The sequence below is a fragment of the Mesoplodon bidens genome (genome assembly GCF_964165515.1).
Source record: "Mesoplodon bidens genome assembly, chromosome: 4".
NCBI lineage: Eukaryota > Metazoa > Chordata > Mammalia > Artiodactyla > Ziphiidae > Mesoplodon > Mesoplodon bidens.
The window spans coordinates 56,833,808-56,854,557 of record NC_138160.1 but is presented as its reverse complement, the minus strand read 5'-3'; the positions used below and the strand labels follow the sequence as shown (position 1 = coordinate 56,854,557).

Genomic DNA, 20,750 nt, shown 5'->3' with positions numbered 1-20,750 from the left:
CAAAAACTCATAACTTACTCAAGGTAATACAGTGTAAAGGCTGAGTCCTTACTCTGGATCTAGGCTACCTGCATATGAATACTGGCCCCACCACTATTCATTTACTAGGTTTATGATTTGGGCAAATTATTTAAACTTTCTGTTGCTAGTTTCTTCTGTAATAGGACCTACTCACTGGGTTGCTGTAAGGCTTAAGTGACTGCACACGTCAGAAACCCTTAGGATACTGTCTGACAGTGTGCAGTTTATGTTAGCCATCACGTAACTATTACTGGTCACCTTCCAGCTCTTTGTCACTACTTGGGTCTTTATTGAGCGCTGATATATTCATTAAGCAAAATTCTCCTATGTTGCAGAAAACATACCATCTCTACCACTTATATCTCTTAATTGTGGCAAGTCATACCTAGTGATATATGGTGTCACGTGGCTTAGGTCATCGTTCCTTCTAAAAGACATCACTGTTAACAGTAATCTAACCTCACTTGTAGTAGAAACAAGCTAAATAGTGACCTAATTTGAGGCTTGAGGTTCCCAAGTGTGCCATGGCATATGAATTGATAATCACATTATACCATGCTGCTGACAAGTAAATTCCTATATTGGGACATTTTAAATAGGGTAACAAAGGCAATGTTTAAGTGATATTCTGGGTTTATTAGGGCACTGTATAAATATAAAATACCATTCAGCATCTGTATAGCATTTTACAGTTAAGAAAGCGCTTTCACCCACCAGTAGTAGCCAGCTTCCAAGATGGCCCTAATGATTCTTGCCTTCTGGTATTAATGCACTTGTGTAGTTTCCTCATACAACAAAACAGGCTGTTCTGTGTGACTAATAGAGTATTGCAGAAATTAATGTGTATAACTTGAGTCTAGATCATAAAGAGGTATTGCTGCTTCTGCCTGTACACTTGGATCATTTGCTCTGGGGGAAGTCAGCCATCATGTCATGAATTCATTCAGGCAGCCCTGTGGAGAAGCCTAGGTGGGGGGGAACTGAGGCCTCCTGCCAACAGCCAGCATCAACCTGCCAGCTATGTGAGTGAGCTATCTTGGAGATGGATGGTCCAGCCCCAGTGAAATCTTCAGATAACTGCAGCCCCAGGTGGCATTGATTGCAACCTCATGAGAAACACTGAGCAGAACTGCCCTGCCAAGCTGCCCCAGAATTCCTGACCCAGAGAAACCATGAGCTATTGAGTGTTGTTTTCAGCCACTAAGTTTGGGGGCGATTTGTTACAACGTAGTAGACAATACACTAATTTGATCCTGCCTATCACACTGTATAGTACTGGAGAAAAACTGCAAGTTGGACAAACTGAGCAATTTGCTAACGGTTACAGATACTTAACTGTTTAACTCCTAAATGAAAACACAAGCTATTTACTCGATAAGTCAAGCCCAAATTCTTTCTATGACACCATCCTCCTTGGGAACTCATCCTATGACAGCAATTCCCACGAACATCCTTTTGCCATACCTCTAGTCATAAATTCTGTAAAAGTGATATATTTTTTCATTGGAACTTTCATGGCAGCAGCTGTAGTAAAGGTGGTCCTCAGACGGTTCCAGTATTGGGGTTTCTAACTGCTGGCCCACGGCATTACTCAAGCCACTCTTCATTTCCTGCACCTACTCTGTTTCTGAGAGCAAAAAAATTGCCTTGGGCTTTCTTTTATTGAAATGAGAAAGCTAAGGAGAAAAAAGAGAATAGTGCTAGTTTTTAAGAAATTTTTCCAAGTATATTTTTGAAATAATAAAAAAGAAATCACGAGTCATGTATTTCTCATGAGTTACCAGAATAGCTCATTGCTAGCAGCAAACTCCTATTTCACATTCAAGTTGGGCAACATTTATACTAGGCCACAATACAGAATTTACACGAAAAGCAGATCAACTCTGAAATAGTAAAAAAGAAAAAAAAGTATAAAGATTAATCCATATGCAACTGGGCAAATACAAAAACGTACTCAACAATTCTACTGTGTCTATTACTCATGAGTTACCCTTCCTATTAGGGATGACTTCTTTTTTTTTTTTTTTTTTTTTTTTTTTTTTTTTTTTTTTTTGCTGTACGCGGGCCTCTCACTGCTGTGGCCTCTCCCGTTGCGGAGCACAGGCTCCGGACACACAGGCTCCGCGGCCATGGCTCGCGGGCCCAGCCGCTGCGCGGCATGTGGGATCTTCCGGGATAGGGGCACGAACCCGTGTCCCCTGCATCGGCAGGCGGACTCTCAACCACTGCGCCACCAGGGAAGCCCAGGGATGACTTCTTTAACGCATATTCTAGAAATCATTAAAGGTATAGAGGAGAATTTATTTCACTTTGTGAGGCTTTACTTTCACAATCATACATACCCTTGGCACAGGAAGAGCCTATTAAAATTCTGTAAACTGCCTTAATAAGGTGAATAGGTTGATTTTATGAGGCTTTCGGACAATGAAGTTTGAGAAAGTTTATGATTATCAGGATTTGTACATATGATCACAATCAAAACAGTAAAATAAACCAAAGAACAAGACTTTAACACCCCTAAAAACATAATAACTTAAAATTTCTGCTCAAATGTTATTCCTATGCTATATTCATTTTGATCTCTTATTTTCCATTTTATACTCTGACATTTTTTTCTGAACACAGGTTACATAATCTTTTGTGTTAACTCCCTAGTCTTAATACCACAAAGGCATCTGTTTTACCATGGCTGTATTTTTATTATTTAGCGTACGATATGCTTATTGAGCCAGTTATTCTCCAGTAACTTTGTGAATGCAAAAACACTGAGAGAATTAAGAATAAATAATGGAGTCATTATTTCACTGATCCTTATCCGATTCCAGGAAACTTACTTCCAGAAAGCTGCAATTCTGCCAGATATATTCTTTCCATGTTTAAACAGAAACTGAAAGAGAAGTGAAATTATGGTAAACCTATGATTGTTCACTAGACATTGTGTACTTTTAATAGTTCAACACTGTAATGCTTGATAATTTGATTATCTGAGTAAATTAATAGGCTAACATTTAAAAATGTATACTTTAATAAGTATAAAGTATATAAACAATCAGGTAAGCTTGTGGAGAAGCTGACCAAGATACATAAATTAGGAGATACAAGTGTCCTAAATTTTCTATACTTCTTTTTTTTTTTTACAGAAATTTTATTGAAGTTGTTTAATGTACAATTTCTTATTTGTCATTCTGGAAGTCCTTCATTGTAAAGACTCTTCTTTGTCTGATTAAACAAACAGAAGCCACATTGTCAGTGATTATTCTGGACCTCCACGCTGAAAAGGAAGAAATAAAGCAATAAGATTAGGTGTTTCATTTACAAAATGTTATCATAGCCACTATACAAATTTGAAACATTTTAATCAAATGATCTTTAGGTTTTAAAAACAATTTCACTTTTTTTTTTTTTTTTTTTTTTTTTTTTTTTGCAGTACGCAGGCCTCTCACTGTTGTGGCCTCTCCCGTTGCGGCGCACAGGCTCCGGACGCGCAGGCTCAGCGGCCATGGCTCATAGGCCCAGCCACTCCACAGCACGTGGGATCTTCCCAGACGGGGCACGAATCCGTGTCCTCTGCATCAGCAGGCGGACTCTCAACCACTGTGCCACCAGGGAAGCCCCAATTTCACATTTTTCATGGCTTTTGGGCACTCCTATCAATGTTATAATTTCAGATCTGAAGAGGACTCAAGGTTGACGTAGATCAATGGTCCTCAAATTTCTTGGTCCTTTACACTCTAAAAAATCAATGAGGGGGCTTCCCTGGAGGCGCAGTGGTTAAGAATCTGCCTGCCGATGCAGGGGACACAGGTTCGAGCCCTGGTCCAGGAAGATCACACATGCCACAAAGCAACTAAGCCCATGGGCCACGATTGCCCATCCTGTGCTCTAGAGCCCGCAAGCCACAACTATGGAGTCCATGCGCCACAACTACTGGAGCCTGCGCGCCTAGAGCCTGTGCTCCGCAACAAGAGAAGCCACCGCAATGAGAAGCCCACACACCGCAACAAAGAGTAGCCCCCGCTTGCTGCAACTAGAGAAAGCCCATGCACAGCAATGAAGACTCAACGCAGCCAAAAGTAAATTAATTAAAAAAAATTAATGAGGACCCTAAAGAGCTTTTTTCCATGGGGTATATATATTTTGCTATTTACCATACTATACTTCTACACATATATTCCTTCATGCACATTTACTGAGGGCTCGAACGTTGTTTATTTCTTAGTCCAGGCCTACATGACCATCCCTGTCTTAGCTATGGACACACCTTGACAAGACAATGGGAAGAACATGGAAATCAGCAATATGAAACTCCAAAGCCAATAACGTTGAGGTGCTTTCCACAGTATTGGGATAAAGAGCAACAACGTACTTGGATAAATTCAATTTCTTCTTGAGATACAAGTTTCCTTCTGTACTTCTGAGGTAAAGTTTTTATTATCTCTGCAGTGTCTGGTGGACCTGGATGCATCAGCCAGTCTGGCGATTTACTTCCCTTAGAATGCTGTGAAATTGAAGAAGAGTGAGATGGTAGTCCTGATGATCTCAGAACTTCTGACACTGAAATTAAAAAAAAAAAAAAAGAGGAATTGTTCAGTGTCTTAAAATACTATTTTGAATTATCTATCATTAAATAATCAAGTTATTCTTTTTTTTTTTTTTTTTTGCGGTACGCGGGCCTCTCACTGTTGTGGCCTCTCCTGTTGCGGAGCACAGGCTCCGGACGCGCAGGCTCAGCGGCCATGGCTCGCGGGCCCAGCCCCTCCGCGGCATGTGGGATCTTCCTGGACCTTCCCGGACCGGGGCACGAACCCATGTCCCCTGCATCGGCAGGCGGACTCTCAACCACTGTGCCACCAGGGAAGCCCAGCCCTCAAGTTATTCTTAAAATGATAAGTATTACAATTCAGATAAGTATTATAGAGTAACTTAGTTGGGTAGCTATATATAGTTTCATAAAGTTCTTTTTAAAGCAAATGAGGTAGTTTTAAGTGAATGAATTACAAAATTGAAAAGTTCATAAAATAATGAAATTTCTAGGTAGTGGAGTTCAACCTGTATGGATAACTTACATTACTTAAATTTTGTCATATGGTAGAGATTACAGGTAGTACCATACAATGGAGAATAAGAAAGTTGGTAATGCAGATGAGATTTGTTTTCTCCATACTTGTTTGTCACCTATATCTTAATTTTTCAAGAGTTACAATAAGTTAAAAATATCCATACAGGGCCTCCCTGGTGGCGCAGTGGTTGAGAGTCCGCCTGCCGATGCAGGGGATACGGGTTCGTGCCCCGGTCTGGGAGGATCCCATATGCCGTGGAGCGGCTGGGCCCGTGAGCCATGGCCGCTGAGCCTGCGCATCCGGAGCCTGTGCCCCGCAACGGGAGAGGCCACAACAGTGAGAGGCCCGCGTACCGCAAAAAAAAAAAAAAAAAAAAAAAAAAAAAAAAAAATATCCATACAGAATTTGTTAAAATTCTCCCTGAATTAAAGGTCAAGTATCTTATAATTAAAGACAGTGACAGAGCAGTAAGAGATAAACAGAACTTGTTCAGAATCTTCAGTTACTTTAACAGGCAATGATTGTTAGGTTCTAAGGCAATCCAAGAAATATTTACTGCCTCAATGAACAGATAAATCGGTGAATGAAAGAAAAGAAGATTAGCTGGGAGAGAAGTATAGGAATGGTGGTTATTCATCATAATCTCTGCAAATATAAGCATGGGAGATTGTTCTGAAGGACAGAAGGTGGAACAAAAATTCCCATATATAAACACAGTATCATTAAAAATTCAGAAATATCTACTGTCAAGTTACTACTTTTTTTACAAGGAGGTAATAGAAAGTTAATGCAACCTAACATTCCATTGTGATCTAAGCTACCATTGTCTACCTGATTCTAAAATGAGAAATATTGTGTATAATAGAATATTCATGTATAAATCTGCATGTACATATCTTTTTAGTATAAATAAACTACAGCTTACCATTGGGTTTAGGATTGTCTCTTCTGTCAGGGAACCTTATTAATGGAGTATGTGGCTTGACTACCTAAAGGAAAAATAAAGTGCATGAAAAAGAAATGAAGCACTAAAATAACCTCATTTACTACATAAGAAATAATCTAATGAACCTCACAAGCAGATGCCTTTGTTAAAATAAAATAACTTAGTACCTGACAGCAACTTTAAATTTTACTCTTTCCCAACAAGGATAGCTAGTCTATGAACTATGATCTTATCTGATATTCATAAGAACTTTGTACTTTATACATAACAAGATGTTTTACTGTACTGCCTACTGACCTCAAAACAACCCTATAAGGTGACAAGGATTTTGTTTTTGTTTGCGATACACGGGCCTCTCACTGTTGTGGCCCCTCCCGCCGCGGAGCACAGGCTCCGGAAGCGCAGGCCCAGCGGCCATGGCTCACGGGCCCAGCCACTCCGCGGCATGTGGGATCCTCCCGGACCGGGGCACGAACCCACGTCCCCTGCATCAGCAGGCAGACTCCCAACCACTGCGCCACCAGGGAAGCCCGGTGACAAGGATTTTATGTTGCATGACTTCTAAATCACCCTGCTGATTGGTAAGAATTGGAAGTTTCCTGACTCGTACTGAGTGTTGTTTCTCTACTATGTTAATACCTAGTGGTTTAGAATAGGATAAAAAGCATATTGAAAATTAGGTAATCAAAAAAATACTTTTTCTGGGCTTCCCTGGTGGCGCAGTGGTTGAGAGTCCGCCTGCCGATGCAGGGGACGCGGGTTCGTGCCCCGGTCTGGGGGGATCCCACGTGCCGTGGAGCGGCTGGGCCCGTGAGCCATGGCCGCTGGGCCTGCGCGTCCGGAGCCTGTGCTCCGCAACGGGAGAGGCCACAACAGTGGGAGGCCCGCGTACCGCAAAAAAAAAAAAATACTTTTTCTGACTACAAAAGTAACACACGTTCTGTGTAAAAAATTGGAAAAAACACAGAAAAGCACAAAGAAGAAAGCACCATCTATAAGACAAAACCCACATAAAATAGATTTAAGCATTTGATAGCCCTTGACTTCAGCCTTTTTCCTATACCCACAGAAATACATGTATTTAGAACACTGTTTTTAATAAGATATTTGAAGAGTATTAATGTTTTATCCCTAAAATTCCAGTTAATGCTACAGAGGAGCTTAAGCAGAACTTTCAGTATGAAATCTTCTGAATATATATAAAATGCTGAGACTCTAATAAACAGAGCACTGTTTTTTACTAATGTAATCTATAAGTTGCTGTGTAACTAGTGAGACAGGTGTGTGTTTATCTGCAATATATTTGTATATATGTACTACACATTACACATTTTATATGAGTACAGAAGCAAATAGGCTTGTAGGGATGGGTCTGAAAACTAACCACCATAATTCTGCTGCTGTGAGAAAATGCTGGAAGACAGTTGTCTCCCTAAGCATAAAAGCATGTTCACATCTTTCGTGTTAAAAAACAAACCTTCTCACTCCATCTAGTACCTGTTTCTTTTCACAGCCAGGCTTCTTGAAAGGGTGTTCTTTCCTTCCTATAGTCCTAAGCTTTTCAGGATAAACTTCAGACTCGCTTTTGGCATACACAGGCCCATCATGATCAGGCCTCTCCCTACCTCTCTAGCCTCATTCCCCACCACTGTACCTTGCACTCCAGGTATTCTGAAGTACTTTTCATTTCCCTAACTCCTCGTACCCTTTCCATCCCCATTCAATCTACAGCTTGTGTGCTCTGCCACGAATCTCTCCCAGGTCCCACCCCGCTTCCATGCCTCCACTTTCATCTGACTGCTTATCTTTGAAAACAGCTCAACTGTCACTCCTCTCTAAGAAGATTCCCGATTCCTAAATCTGATTTTAAAACTCCTCCTGTGTTTCCACAGCAACCTGAACATCTTAAGAATATTGTGTAGAGGACAGTAAATGAGCCAATGATTACAGGAGAGCAAAGCTCCTGGAAAGGCAGAGATGGAAAATTAAGTACTTCTGCAGCAGTAGCCAGTACGTAGTAAATGCTCAGCAAACATGTGACAAATGAGTGAATAGACCATTTGTAAGTAAGGGCTAACTGTATAGGTATGTAAGTATGTATACACACACTTAAACAAATGTACATACACCAGAGAGAAAGAATCCATTTCAACATTGCTTTTGTACACTTAAAAATATGGTAATACACCCATATAGATTAAATTCCCACAGCTTGGTATCCCCCCTTTTTAAGAGAAAATTTTAAAAATACATAAAAGCAGACAGAGTAGTAAAATAAACCCTGATAAACACATCACACAATTTCAACAGTAATCAATCTTATTTCATCAACCCTTCCCCCATTAAACAAATCCCAGTCATCTCATCTCATCTGTTAATACCATCTACATGTATCACTAACAGAAAAGGATTTGGTTAAACCATAATCCCAATACTTTTCCCACACTTAACAAAAATAATTCTTTAATATTATCTATTATTTAGCTATGCTCAAATTTTCATGTCTCAAAATTGTCTTTTTTAAACTCTAAATGTGAATACACAGAGAAACAAGTCTGTCAATTAGTTGAGCAGCTTATAACTAAGGGAAAAAAAGGAGCTAATCCAAATAACTTTCATAGTGCTTGGACTATATACCTTCAGTCTAAAGACAAAAAGAAATACAAAGAAATCTTGAATTTTTTACTTAGTAGGTTGGTTGTATAGATATAGCTATACATTTGGTATATATTGTAGGACTAAGCAAATGAGTATATACATATATTGATGTTTGGGGAAGGCAGGGATTTCCCTGTGAGAGAAAGAACATACAAATATGGGATGAGGGAAGGCAAGGAAGAATACTGTAGTGTTAAGACTGGAATCTGAGGGAATCAGTAGGAAGTCATGATAAATGCCATAAGTTTATTCAAACAGCCCCCTGTTAATTTGGGTTGTTAATTTGAGTCATTTCCAATCTTCTTCCAGTTCTCATATACCACTAGGAACACCCCCACTCACCCCACCCCCCAGCCTTCCTCACTATGGACATCTCCCACCAGAGTATTCTATTTGTTACAAATGATGAAACTATATTAACACGTCATTATCACCCAAAGTTTTACATTAGAGTTCATTCTTGGTGCTGTACATTCTATGGGTTTTGTCAAATGTACAATGACATATTCACTATTATAGCATCTTCTGTGTTCTGCCTACTCATCCCTTCATTCCCTAGTCTCTGGCAACCACTGATCTGTTTACTGTCTCCATAGTTTTGCCTTTTCCAGAATGTCATGCAGATGGAATCATACAGCATGTAGCCTTTTCAGACTGGCTTCTTTCATTTAGTAATATGCATGTATGTTTCTTCCATGTTTTTTCCTGGCTTGGTAGCTTATTTCTTTTTGAAATAACATTATAAATTATATTTGTATAATATACAAATATATAATTATATAATAATATAATATTACAATCATATAATATTGTGTTGAATAATATTACATTGTCTGGATGTACCACAGTTTATTTATCCATTCACCTACAAGACATCTTGGTTGTTTCCAAGTTTTGGCAATTATAAATGAAGCTACTATAAACATCCATGTGCAGGTTTTTGTTTGGACATAAGTTTTCAATTCATTTGGGTAAAAGTGAGATTGTTCAACCATATGGTAAAAGTATGTTTAGTTGTGTAAGAAACTGACAAACTGCCTTACGAAGTGGCTGTAGCACTTTGCATTCTCAATAGCAGTGAATGAGAGTTCCCATTGCTCCACTTCCTTGTCAGCATTTGGTGGTGTCAGTATTCTGGGTTTCAGCCATTCTAATAGGTATATAGAGGTGTCTTACTGTTGTTTTAATTTGCAATTAATTCCCTAATGACTATGATGTTGAACATCTTTTCATATGATTGTCATATGTATATCTTCTTTGATGAGGAGTTTGTTCAGCTCTTTTGCCCATTTTTTAGTCAGGCTGTTTTCATTGTTGACTTTCTTTTTTTTAATATAAATTTACTTATTTTTATTTATTTATTTTTTTGTGGTACGTGGGCCTCTCACTGTTGTGGCCTCTCCCGTTGCGGAGCACAGGCTCCGGACGCGCAGGCTCAGCGGCCATGGCTCATGGGCCCAGCTGCTCCATGGCATGTGGGATCCTCCCGGACTGGGGCACGAACCCGTGTCCCCCGCATCGGCAGGCGGACTCTCAACCACTGCGCCACCAGGGAAGCCCAGCGGGCTTTCTCTAGTTGTTGAGTGGGGGCTACTCTTCGTTGTGGTGCGCAGGCTCCTCATTACAGTGGCTTCTCTTGTTGCGGAGCACGGGCTCTAGGCACACAGGCTTCAGTAGTTGTGGCACGCGGGCTCAGTAGTTGTGGCTCACGGACTGTAGACAGTAGGCTCAGTAGTTGTGGTGCATGGGCTTAGTTGCTCCGCAGCATGTGGGATCTCCCTGGACCAGGGCTTGAACCTGTGTCCCCTGCACTGGCAGGCAGATTCTTAGCCACTGCACCACCAGGGAAGCCCCTGCTTGGCATTTAGCAGGCATTTAATGAACACTTATAAATTACTCTTCTAAAATTACTTTTGAATACCCTGTGGTCCAGCCAAATCCCTCTACTTAATGGTGACACTATGCTTTGTGAATTCCTATCAGTTTGTGCCAGCCTGTTGAAATACTACTCTCTCTTCAAGACACCAATCAACAGCCAAGTTCTGAGCTCTGTGGAGGCACCATGTATTGTCTTGTTGGCACTGCAGTCTCAGCACTGAGTATAGGCCTGGCACAGAAGTACTCAATACATTTTGCTAATGTTAACGTGTAATTATTACATAATCTCAGCACATACTGCTTTGTATTATGAACCTGAATACAAGTCTTTGCAGCTTTGTTAAAAGGAGACAGACCATTTCTTACTGTATATCTCACAGCACCTTTTTTGTTGTTGTTGCATACATCAATAGTAAGTTCTTTATTATTGCTGTGTACTGTTCCATTTTAACAAATCTACCACACCTTATCTTGCTAAGGGACATTTGGATAATTTCTGGTTTAGGGGTTATTATTAATAAAGCAACTATGAACATTTTTATATAGTTTTTTAAATAGGTATATGCACTCATTTCTCTGGGATATAAACCTATGAGAAAAACTGCTTGGACATGGGGTAGGTATGTTTAACTAGTATTAGAGGCCCACAAAAGTTTTCCAAAGTGACTGTACCATTTTGTATTCCCATCAGCATTGTATGAGAGTTTCAGGTGCTTCATGTTCTCATCACTACTTGGTATTGTCAGTCTTTTTAATAATTTTGGTGGGTGTGGTAGTACTTCCTGGTTTTAATTTGCATTTTCCTGGCAAGTAATGATGTTGAGTATCTTTTCACTGGCTTAGTGCTCATCTGAATATCTTGCTTTGTGCAATATCAAGTTTTTCTTACCCATTTTAAAAACTGGGCTATATATTATGGATATATATAATTATCTATTATGGATACCAGTCCTTTGTCGGATGTTCTCCTGTCCTCACAGCATCTTTAACGCTCAATAACTACACGTTGAATGAATAAGTGAGGATCCTTCATTGCAATGGGAGCAAACACTGGGATCTAGGATTCTCTTTCAGAGCAAAATAACTTTAAGAAAAGGTCTTTTAAGAGAGGTGCAAAAAAAAAAAAGAGGTGCAAAGGGAAATGCACTTCTCGTGTCAAAGTTAAAAGTTAATTGTACAATAATACACTTTAAGAGTTGAAAAAACTCGTGTAAAGCAACCACAAAAGTGGAGACTGTGGCCCATTATATACCAATTTTACCTCTCCTATTTAAGCTAGAGATCACAGCTGGAGAAGCAAAAACAAAAGCTGTCAGGAGTTAGTAACTGATGTGTGGATTAACAATAAAGTTCCTCTCGCGCCAATCTAAATTCAGGGGAAAAAAGCTTAGGAAACCAACATTAAGATACATATTACAGATAAACTTAAATATCTAATTTTTCCATTCTCCCCCATCCAGCCTGTAACCAGACGCTGGTTGGTGGGGGAGAACCCGCCTCCAGCGAGGACGTAGCCCGCGGGGCCAGTTCTCTGGCCATTCCCAAGACCTTGAAGGGACACCAGGTCAGACGCAGGGTTCGCTTCCTTTCACTCACCGCTACCGCCTTCCTTCCGATTGGCTGACCCGCGACAACACAGACAATACTGGTCGCTGATTGGCCAGGATATTGCCAGGGCAGCCAAGCCTGCAAACTCCTAACAGGCTAACGAGGTCCCGGTGGAGGGCAGTCCAGGGACTGCGGAACAGCTATGTGCCTACCTGCTGAGATGCACTCCCGCGGCCTGGCTCGAACCCTCAGCTGCGGTCCCCGGCTCACTGCCCGACCCAACGAGCTCAAGGCCCAATTCTCACATACACCCCGGGAAGCCGCTACTGGCCCTACGCAGGGCCGTGGTCACCGCGCAGCCTCCACCACCGCCTTTCCTCCCCAGCGTCGGTGCTACAGTCAGCACCATCCCTACTGCCTACGGTGCGGAAAGGCAATCGAGTCTCCTTACCTGAACGACCCTGCTGGCAGACACCATCTTGCTGCCCATCATGACCCCCGAGAGGGGCAGCTTCCGGGGCCGTAGCGAGCAGCGGCTATAACAGGAGTCCTAGGCGGCTGGGGGCTGGCTCTATCTGTGACGTCACGGAGGAGGAGCGGGCGCTCGGGAGAGACCCTCCTCCACTGCGGAGCTAGCCCCACCCACTTGTGCCTGACACCGCCCCTCCTCTCTTCCCGCTTGGGAACTGACCCAGGTGTTTCCCATTGCTTCGTTTTGCAGACGAAGGTTTGTGGTATTGTATTTATTTTGTTCACCTACCTATGAGTGATCTGGGACCATTTCTTCTCCAGATAGGCAGTTTCCAGTTTCAGTGTAGTCCAAAATTTAATCTGAAACCAAATAAGTAATATAAATTCTTGTGGCTTCCTAAAACAAACAATCTTGTTAAAGTGTAGGAGTAAGAAGCAAGCTCAGAAAGAGTGGTCAGTTCCGGGTCTATACAAGGCCACCTCATACTCCGTTGCTTATTATTTTTTTAAATTGAAGTGTAGTTGTTTTACAATATTGTATTAATTCCCGTTGCTTATTAACATTTCTCGATTTGGTATTTTGATTCCTTTCTCTACCATTAGTCCTGATATTAAACTGCTGCCTACTTCGAGTTTGAGAAAACTCAGAAGTTCAAGTTTTTCTTTTTGAAACATGAGCCATCCATATCATTCCCCCACGTTATATTCAATTCTATGGTAAATATTACTGTTTACAATGTTAAAAAATTAATACACAATATGTTGCAGCATTTAACTTTGTAGGTAATGTAGCCTTACACTATTGTAAATATTTAGAGTGACAGATTTGTTTTGATGATCTAGGTCAATGGTTTCTAAATCTAGGAGGGTTGTTGAGCCTAAATATGGCCCCTTCTGATTCAGTATGTGTGTGGAGGACACCAGGAATCTTTTTTTTTTTTTTTTTTTTGTGCCGTACACGGGCCTCTCACTGTTGTGGCCTCTCCTGCTGCGGAGCACAGGCTCCGGACGCGCAGGCTCAGTGTCCTTAGGCTCACAGGCCTAGCCGCTCCGCGGCATGTGGGATCTTCCTGGACCTTCCCGGACCGGGGCACGAACACATGTCCCCTGCATTGGCAGGTGGACTCTCAACCACTGCGCCACCAGGGAAGCCCCAGGAATCTTTTTTTTTAAAGCTTTCAAAGATTGTTTTAGCAGCACATATTCAAAAATCAGATTGATAAAGTGGTTAAATGGGCAAAGCACACGAACGGGTAAATTACAGAAAAGAAACACAAATTGCCCTTAAAAACGTTAAAAGACATTCAACCTCCCTTATTCTAAGAAAAATTTAAACCACACTGAAACGCTATTTTCAACCCATCAAATTGGCCGACAAACAGAATTTGAAGAATATGATCTGGGGAGGCTGTAGGGAAAGAGGCACTAATGTATATCGTTGGTGGTGATGAAATGAAACTTGTATTTTAAGACAGGACAAGAAAAATTAAACATAAAATTCTCTCTGTGTGTCCCTTTGGGCCTCCTCCCTCCCTAATGTGCATGTGCATCTGCATTACACATTAACCAGAGCTCATCAAACATGGGAGCACTTGCTCAACTGCAAAGATTTTTTTTTTTTTCTTTCTTCTGACGTTAGCAGTGTATGTAACTTCTTAAGACAATAGCCTTCTTTCTCAGCTCTGTAGGGGGTCACGGTGACTTGCTGCTCACCTGGTTTATGTATGCTTGGTGAACTTTATGGAAAATATCAGTTTGTCATTTTGATGTACAATCCTTTGTCTCAAAAATGTATGACTGTGTCTTAGACTTCTAACAGGTGGAAAAGTTCTCAGAGCTTTCTGAGAATCTGCTACCTGGATTATAATCCTGTTTGGTTTGAATAAAATTCCTTTCCCCCCCATCTTGATAGTTAACTGAATATCAATTAACTGAATAGTTAATTGAATTTTCATCGACAGTGGGAGTAGAAGATGGTACTCGAAAAAACTACATGTAACTCAATGACTCCAACTATATGACACTCTGGAAAAAGCAAAACTATGGAGACACTCAAAATATCAGTGGTTGGGGCTTCCCTGGTGGCGCAGTGGTTGAGAGTCCGCCTGCCGATGCGGGGGACACGGGTTCGTGCCCTGGTCCGGGAAGATCCCACATGCCGCGGAGCGGCTGGGCCCGTGAGCCATGGCCGCTGAGCCTGCGCGTCCGGAGCCTGTGCTCCGCAATGGGAGAGGCCACAACAGTGAGAGGCCCACATACCGCAAAAAAAAAAAAAAAAAAAAAATCAGTGGTTGCCAGGGGTTGGGGAGAGGGAGGGACAAACAGGCAGAGCACCAGGGATTTTTAGGGCAGTGAAACTATTCTGTATGATACTATAATGGTGGGTACATGTCATTATACATTTGTCAAAACTCATAAAATATACAACCCTTGTGTGATAATGACATTTTTTTTTTTTTTTTTTTTTTTTTGTGTTACACGGGCCTCACTGTTGTGGCCTCTCCTGTTGTGGAGCACAGGCTCCGGACGCACAGGCTCAGCGGCCATGGCTCACGGGCCCAGCCGCTCCACGGCATGTGGGATTTCCCGGACCGGGGCACGAACCTGCGTCCCCTGCATCGGCAGGCGGACTCTCAACCACTGCGCCACCAGGGAAGCCCAATGACATGTTAATGTTAGGGTTCAGTTGTAACAAATGTACCGCTCTAGTGGGGGATGTTGACAGTGGGGTGAAGTTGTGCCTGTGTGCGGGAAGTAGGTATACAGGAACTCTGGATTTTCTGCACCATTTTGCTGTGAACCTAAAACTGCTTTAAAAAATAAAGTGTATTAAAAACAAATTTTTTTTTAAAGTCACCATTGCCAAAAGCAGATAAACTAATGTGTTTTTAAAGTTCAAAAATGGTGACTATACTTGATGACATTGTATTGCACAATTGAAATTTAATAAGAGAGTAGAACTTAAATGTTCTCACCAAAAAAAAGAAAAGAAAAAAAGGTAAATATGTGAGGTGATGGATGTGTTAACTGGATTGTGGGAATCCTTTCACAATGTATACATATATCAAATCAACACATTGAAAAATTTAAATATTTTACAATTTTGTCAATGACCTCAATAAAGCTGGTGGGGAAAAGCTCAAAAGCAACAGCAGCTTAGATTCCTAGTACACAGACTTTTCATTTACATTCAGAGAAATAGCAAGTTTCTATGTGAAAATCTGCAATATTAGATTCTCATTCTGGTCATTTAAGAGAAAATTTATTGGCTACTTTTCTAAATAAAATAAATATTTGTCATTTTCCTTTATGATTATACTTAAGAAAGAGATGAAGAAAATGGGCAAAGAATTCCCATGATTTAGAGATTTAAAAAAATTATATTATTATTTTTTTTTTGCAGTACACAGGCCTCTCACTGCTGTGGCCTCTCCCATTGCGGAGCACAGGCTCCGGACGCACAGGCTCAGCGGCCATGTCTCACGGGCCCAGCCGCTCCGCGGCATGTGGGATCTTCCCGGACCGGGGCACGAACCCGTGTCCCCTGCATCGGCAGGTGGACTCTCAACCACTGCGCCACCAGGGAAGCCCGCAGGTGGATTCTTAACCACTGCGCCACCAGGGAAGCCTGAGATTTTTTTTTTTGAATTTTATTTTTTTATACAGCAGGTTCTTATTAGTTATCTATTTTATACTTATTAGTGTATATATGTCTACAGATTTTATTAAAAGATAAACTTTCCAAGTCCTGTAATACCAAGAAGTTTCCTGGGAATACCTGATGATAAATTCAGAAAATGTCAAATGCAATACAAATTACTGGTCGGTCATATTGGTATGAATTTTGTTTGGGAAGACTGCCAGGAAAATGCTCTGACTTTTCTCTACTTGTGGATTTATTTGTTAAGTGTTGGCATTCATACTCCACAGAATTCTCTCCCAGGCCCCTTCTTGATTAGTTCTTTCTAAGATGAAGATGATAAAAGTAGCTGAAGCTGAGGCAGCAAACCAAATCCTATCTTATCTTCCTGCTGCTCAGTGTCAATCACCCTCCTGTCATCACATCATTTGATTACTCATCCCATGCAAGTCTGTGATTTTCGTCTTGTGAAACAAAGAATGTTGTCCACCCTCCAGTTCTACAAGGATCAAGTCATTAGCCACTGCAATAGCTGACCTACAGTACACCCTGAAAGAAATTCAGAACAAAGGAAGAGGTACTCTGTGCTTTAGGAGGACAGGCAAAACAGGCCCTTAGTTAGATATATTTCAGGAAATTTTTTTTGTGATTCTGGTTTCTTACATCCTCCCATACTTAGAAAAGCACTAAAATCCTTAACTGGCGTATTTGTTCCTCTTGACTAGCAGTAACCTTCTACTGAGATGTATACTGGATTGCACATACTTATTAGCCAAAGTCACATCTATAATTGGCCTGTCCCCCTACCTCTTTGGAGCAGTCCCTCAGAGCTATCTGAGAGGCTGTCTCCTAGTCCTCAGCAGGACACTGAATAAAACTGAACTCACAGCTCTTACATTGTGCATTTTTCTTTCAGTCAACAGTTTATATCCTGAATGCTATTATTTGACTATTTTCATGGACCTGTGGAGCACACCATCTGATTCTTCCTTATATTGTGTCTTCTTAACGTCCCTATCTTATCTGGCCTTTGACTCTTTTCTTGTTCCATGTACCTTGTTCCTGACATTTGCTGTACATCTGTTAGGTAGAACTCATTGTGCATGACAACTTCCTGATGTGATGCAATACAAAGTATCCAGAACAACTTATGAATTTTCTTGATAAAAAAAATTGAAACTACTTTAATAAAGCACTTAGATATGACTTCTGATTTACAGGAATAAACAGGTGAAGCAAGCTACCTAAACTACTAGGAAGCAATCAGACTAATCAGAATAGAGAACTTTACAGGGCAACTGGTTCCTTCAAGTCAATGACTGTAAGAAGAGGTTGGGGGGTGCATATAATCTGTGGAAGCTACTCAATTCAGTTAAACTAGAGATCTTCCTTATGATGGGGTTACGTCCCAATAAACCTATCTTAAGTTGAAAAGATCCTAAGTCAAAATGAATTTAATACACCTAACCCTTTTTTTTTTTTTTTTTTTTTTTTTTTTTTTTGCGGTACGCGGGCCTCTCACTGTTGTGGCCTCTCCCGTTGTGGAGCACAGGCTCCGGATGCGCAGGCTCAGCAGCCATGGCTCACGGGCCCAGCCGCCCCGCGGCATGTGGGATCTTCCCGGACCGGGGCACGAATCTGCATCCCCTGCATCGGCAGGCAGACTCTCAACCACTGCGCCACCAGGGAAGCCCTAACCCTTTTTTTTTTTTTAATGTATTATTTTAACGTCTTTATTGAATTTGTTACAATATTGGTTCTGTTTTATGTTTTGGCTTTTTGGCTGCGAGGCATGTGGGATCTTAGTTCCCTGACCAGGGATTGAACCAGCACTCCCTGCATTGGAAGGTGAAGCCTTAACCACCGGACCGCCAGGGAAGTCCCAATACACCTAACCTTAAATGTGCTCAGAACACTTACATTAACCTACAGTTGGGCAAAATCATCTAACACAGCCTATTTTATAATAGTGTTGTAAGTGTCATGTAACTTATTGACTACTGTACTGAAAGTGAAAAACAGAATGGTTCTAAGTATATTGGTTGTTTGCCTCTATGACTGTGTGGCTGACAGATGTGGCTCGCTGCTGCGGCCCAGCATCATGAGAGTATTGTTAGCCCAGGAAAAGACCAAAGTTCAAAATTCAAAGTATGGTCTCTACTAAATGCATATAGCTTTTGCACCATCACAGAGTTGAAAAATCCTAAGCTGAACCATCATAAGCAGGGGACCAGCGTATGCTATTGTAGAGGGAAAGCAGCCATAGATAATATGTAAACTTATGGGTGTGGCTTTGTTCCAATAAAACTTTATTTATAAAACCAGTCAGCTGGTAAATCATAGTTTGATATGACGAACCAACCAACCAAAACAACCATCACCACCACCACCATTTTTAAGAAAAATGTATTAGCAAAAGCACCACTAGCCTGGATTTAAAAGACTGTGACTGTTTGAGATGTAAAAAGATATTTGGGTCCCCAACTAAGCAAGCTGTTCAGATGGGCATAATCTCTAATGCCCTCTTCAGATATGGCCAAAGTTAGTAATGGATAGGGAGAACCTCCCAAAGGGCAGAATGAAGAACCAGATAAAGAACTGCTTCCAGAGAGCCAAATCCAAAGGTGTTCCCTGTCCCCTAGGAAAGGGCACCTTCTATCACTTGCCAAGCGATAGTTAAGAATTGCTACAGTCCTTCTCCACTATTGTTTGCTGGCTGTGTGAAGCAGTATAGCTTGTCTTTTCAGTTCATAGGTCTCCAGATCAGGAAGAGCTACATCTGAAATAATGAGAAGACTCTTTGAACTGGTATGACTAGATGACATTGTTAGCTTACCTTCTTTGGGGAGAGGTGCATCTTTTACATGCAAAAGGGACGCTAGTATTTAAGACCAAGGTAGCAGGCTGTGGTAGACTATATTCTTTTCAGCAAATATCCATTTGGTTTCCGCAGCACTTCCCTGCTGTGGGAGTATACTTTCTTGCCCCAGTGATGTTGAGCCTGAGTGGAACCTGGGTGGAAATAATGTATACCTCTTCCAAGTAGAAAAGAAATGTGCTTGTATAATTTGACTTGGCCTCATAAGCCATGAGCATGTGTTTCAGATAGTGGCTGCTCCGTCACCCTGGGTCCTAGAATGATCAGCCAAACCATGGATCCAACAGAGAATATGTTTCTTATAAGCCATTGAGATTTGAGGTTGTTTTTCAGCATGATTTCCAAGAAAGCTAACTAATACAATTTCTCCCTCAGAGCTGGGCTTTAAGAGGGAGCACACAACAGGACAATAAAATCTTAGGAAAATGCAGAAAGTTTTTCTGAGGATGGTGGTAACCCTTTGAGTTGGGATTCACTAATAAAGCGTGCATCTATGATTTATTTAATGCTGTATCTTTGGATCAGGAAGGTATTTTCCAGAATGTTTATCTATGAGAAAAATACAACGTTTTATAATTCATGTGGACCATTTCCAAGAATACACTGTGGCAAAAAGAGTAACTACACATAAAATTTTATAAACTAGGGCTTCCCTGGTGGCACAGTGGTTGAGAGTCCGCCTGCCGATGCAGGGGACACAGGTTCGTGCCCCGGTCCGGGAAGATCCCACATGCCGCAGAGTGGCTAGGCCCGTGAGCCTGCGCGTCCGGAGCCTGTGCTCCGCAACGGGAGAGACCACAGCAATGAGAGGCCCGCGTACCGCAAAAAAAAAAAAGACAAAATTTAAAAAACTACACAAATTATGATTTATCAAAACAAATGAAGCAAAACTATAAATATTCCAAAGAAAAGTTTTTAGAATTCAAATCTCTTTATTTTTGTTACTGATTTAAAGAACAGATTTCAAATGCTATTATCCACTGCAGTGCATCTTTTTCAGTTTAAATTCCTTCTTTCTTTTTTTTTTTTGGTTGTTGTTGTATGCGGGCCTCTCACTATTGTGGCCTCTCCCGTTCTGGAGCACAGGCTCCGGACGCGCAGGCTCAGTGGCCATGGCTCACGGGCCTAGCCACTCCGAGGCACGTGGGATCCTCCCGGACCAGGGCACGAACCCGTGTCCCCTGCATCGGCAGGCGGACTCTCAACCACTGCGCCACCAGAGAAGCCCCCTTCTTTTTTCTTTTTAAATGTCATTATGTCTTTTTCAACTAGAGCAATTTTTTAAAATATTTATTTATTTATTTATTTGGTTGTGCAAGGTCTTAGTTGAGGCAGGTGGGCTCCTTAGTTGCAGCGCACCAGCTCCTTAGTTCTGGCTTGCTAGCTCCTTAGTTGTGGCATGCAAACTGTCAGTTGAGGCATGCATGTGGGATCTAGTTCCCTGAGCAGGGATCCCTTAAAGTCCACCTTAAAAGAATGTTGAAAACACTACAGTGTCTATAAAAATTATCAACAGCTCCAAATTAATAAAGAGCTCAAATTAGTTTTCCAAAAATGGAATTGGATTCTATAAAAGGTGGCAAGTTCTATTTTTTAATAAGATACAATAATATTTATTTTTTAACTTATAAAAGTAATGTACGATAAACA

At 41.2% G+C, this 20,750-nt stretch overlaps 1 protein-coding gene across 1 annotated transcript; it reads right to left on the bottom strand.

Annotated features, from left to right (window-relative positions):
* Positions 1–3,028: 3,028 nt before the first annotated feature.
* Positions 3,029–12,677, bottom strand: KGD4 (alpha-ketoglutarate dehydrogenase subunit 4). Its single transcript, XM_081232711.1, has 4 exons — positions 12,563–12,677; positions 6,007–6,070; positions 4,388–4,575; positions 3,029–3,292 (listed from the first exon to the last, which is right to left on the bottom strand). The coding sequence occupies exons 1-4, from the start codon at positions 12,602–12,604 to the stop codon at positions 3,275–3,277; spliced, it is 312 nt and encodes a 103-aa protein (XP_081088837.1). The 5' UTR covers positions 12,605–12,677; the 3' UTR covers positions 3,029–3,274.
* Positions 12,678–20,750: the final 8,073 nt, after the last annotated feature.

Bases quoted from the DNA above. Each gene is read 5' to 3' on its own strand.
- KGD4 (XM_081232711.1), bottom strand. From the start codon at position 12,604: ATGATGGGCAGCAAGATGGTGTCTGCCAGCAGGGTCGTTCAG. The intron at 6,071-12,562 runs GTAAGGAGACTC...TTTTTCCTTTAG, and splicing joins CTGCCAGCAGGGTCGTTCAG to GTAGTCAAGCCACATACTCC. The intron at 4,576-6,006 runs GTAAGCTGTAGT...TTTTAATTTCAG, and splicing joins AGACAATCCTAAACCCAATG to TGTCAGAAGTTCTGAGATCA.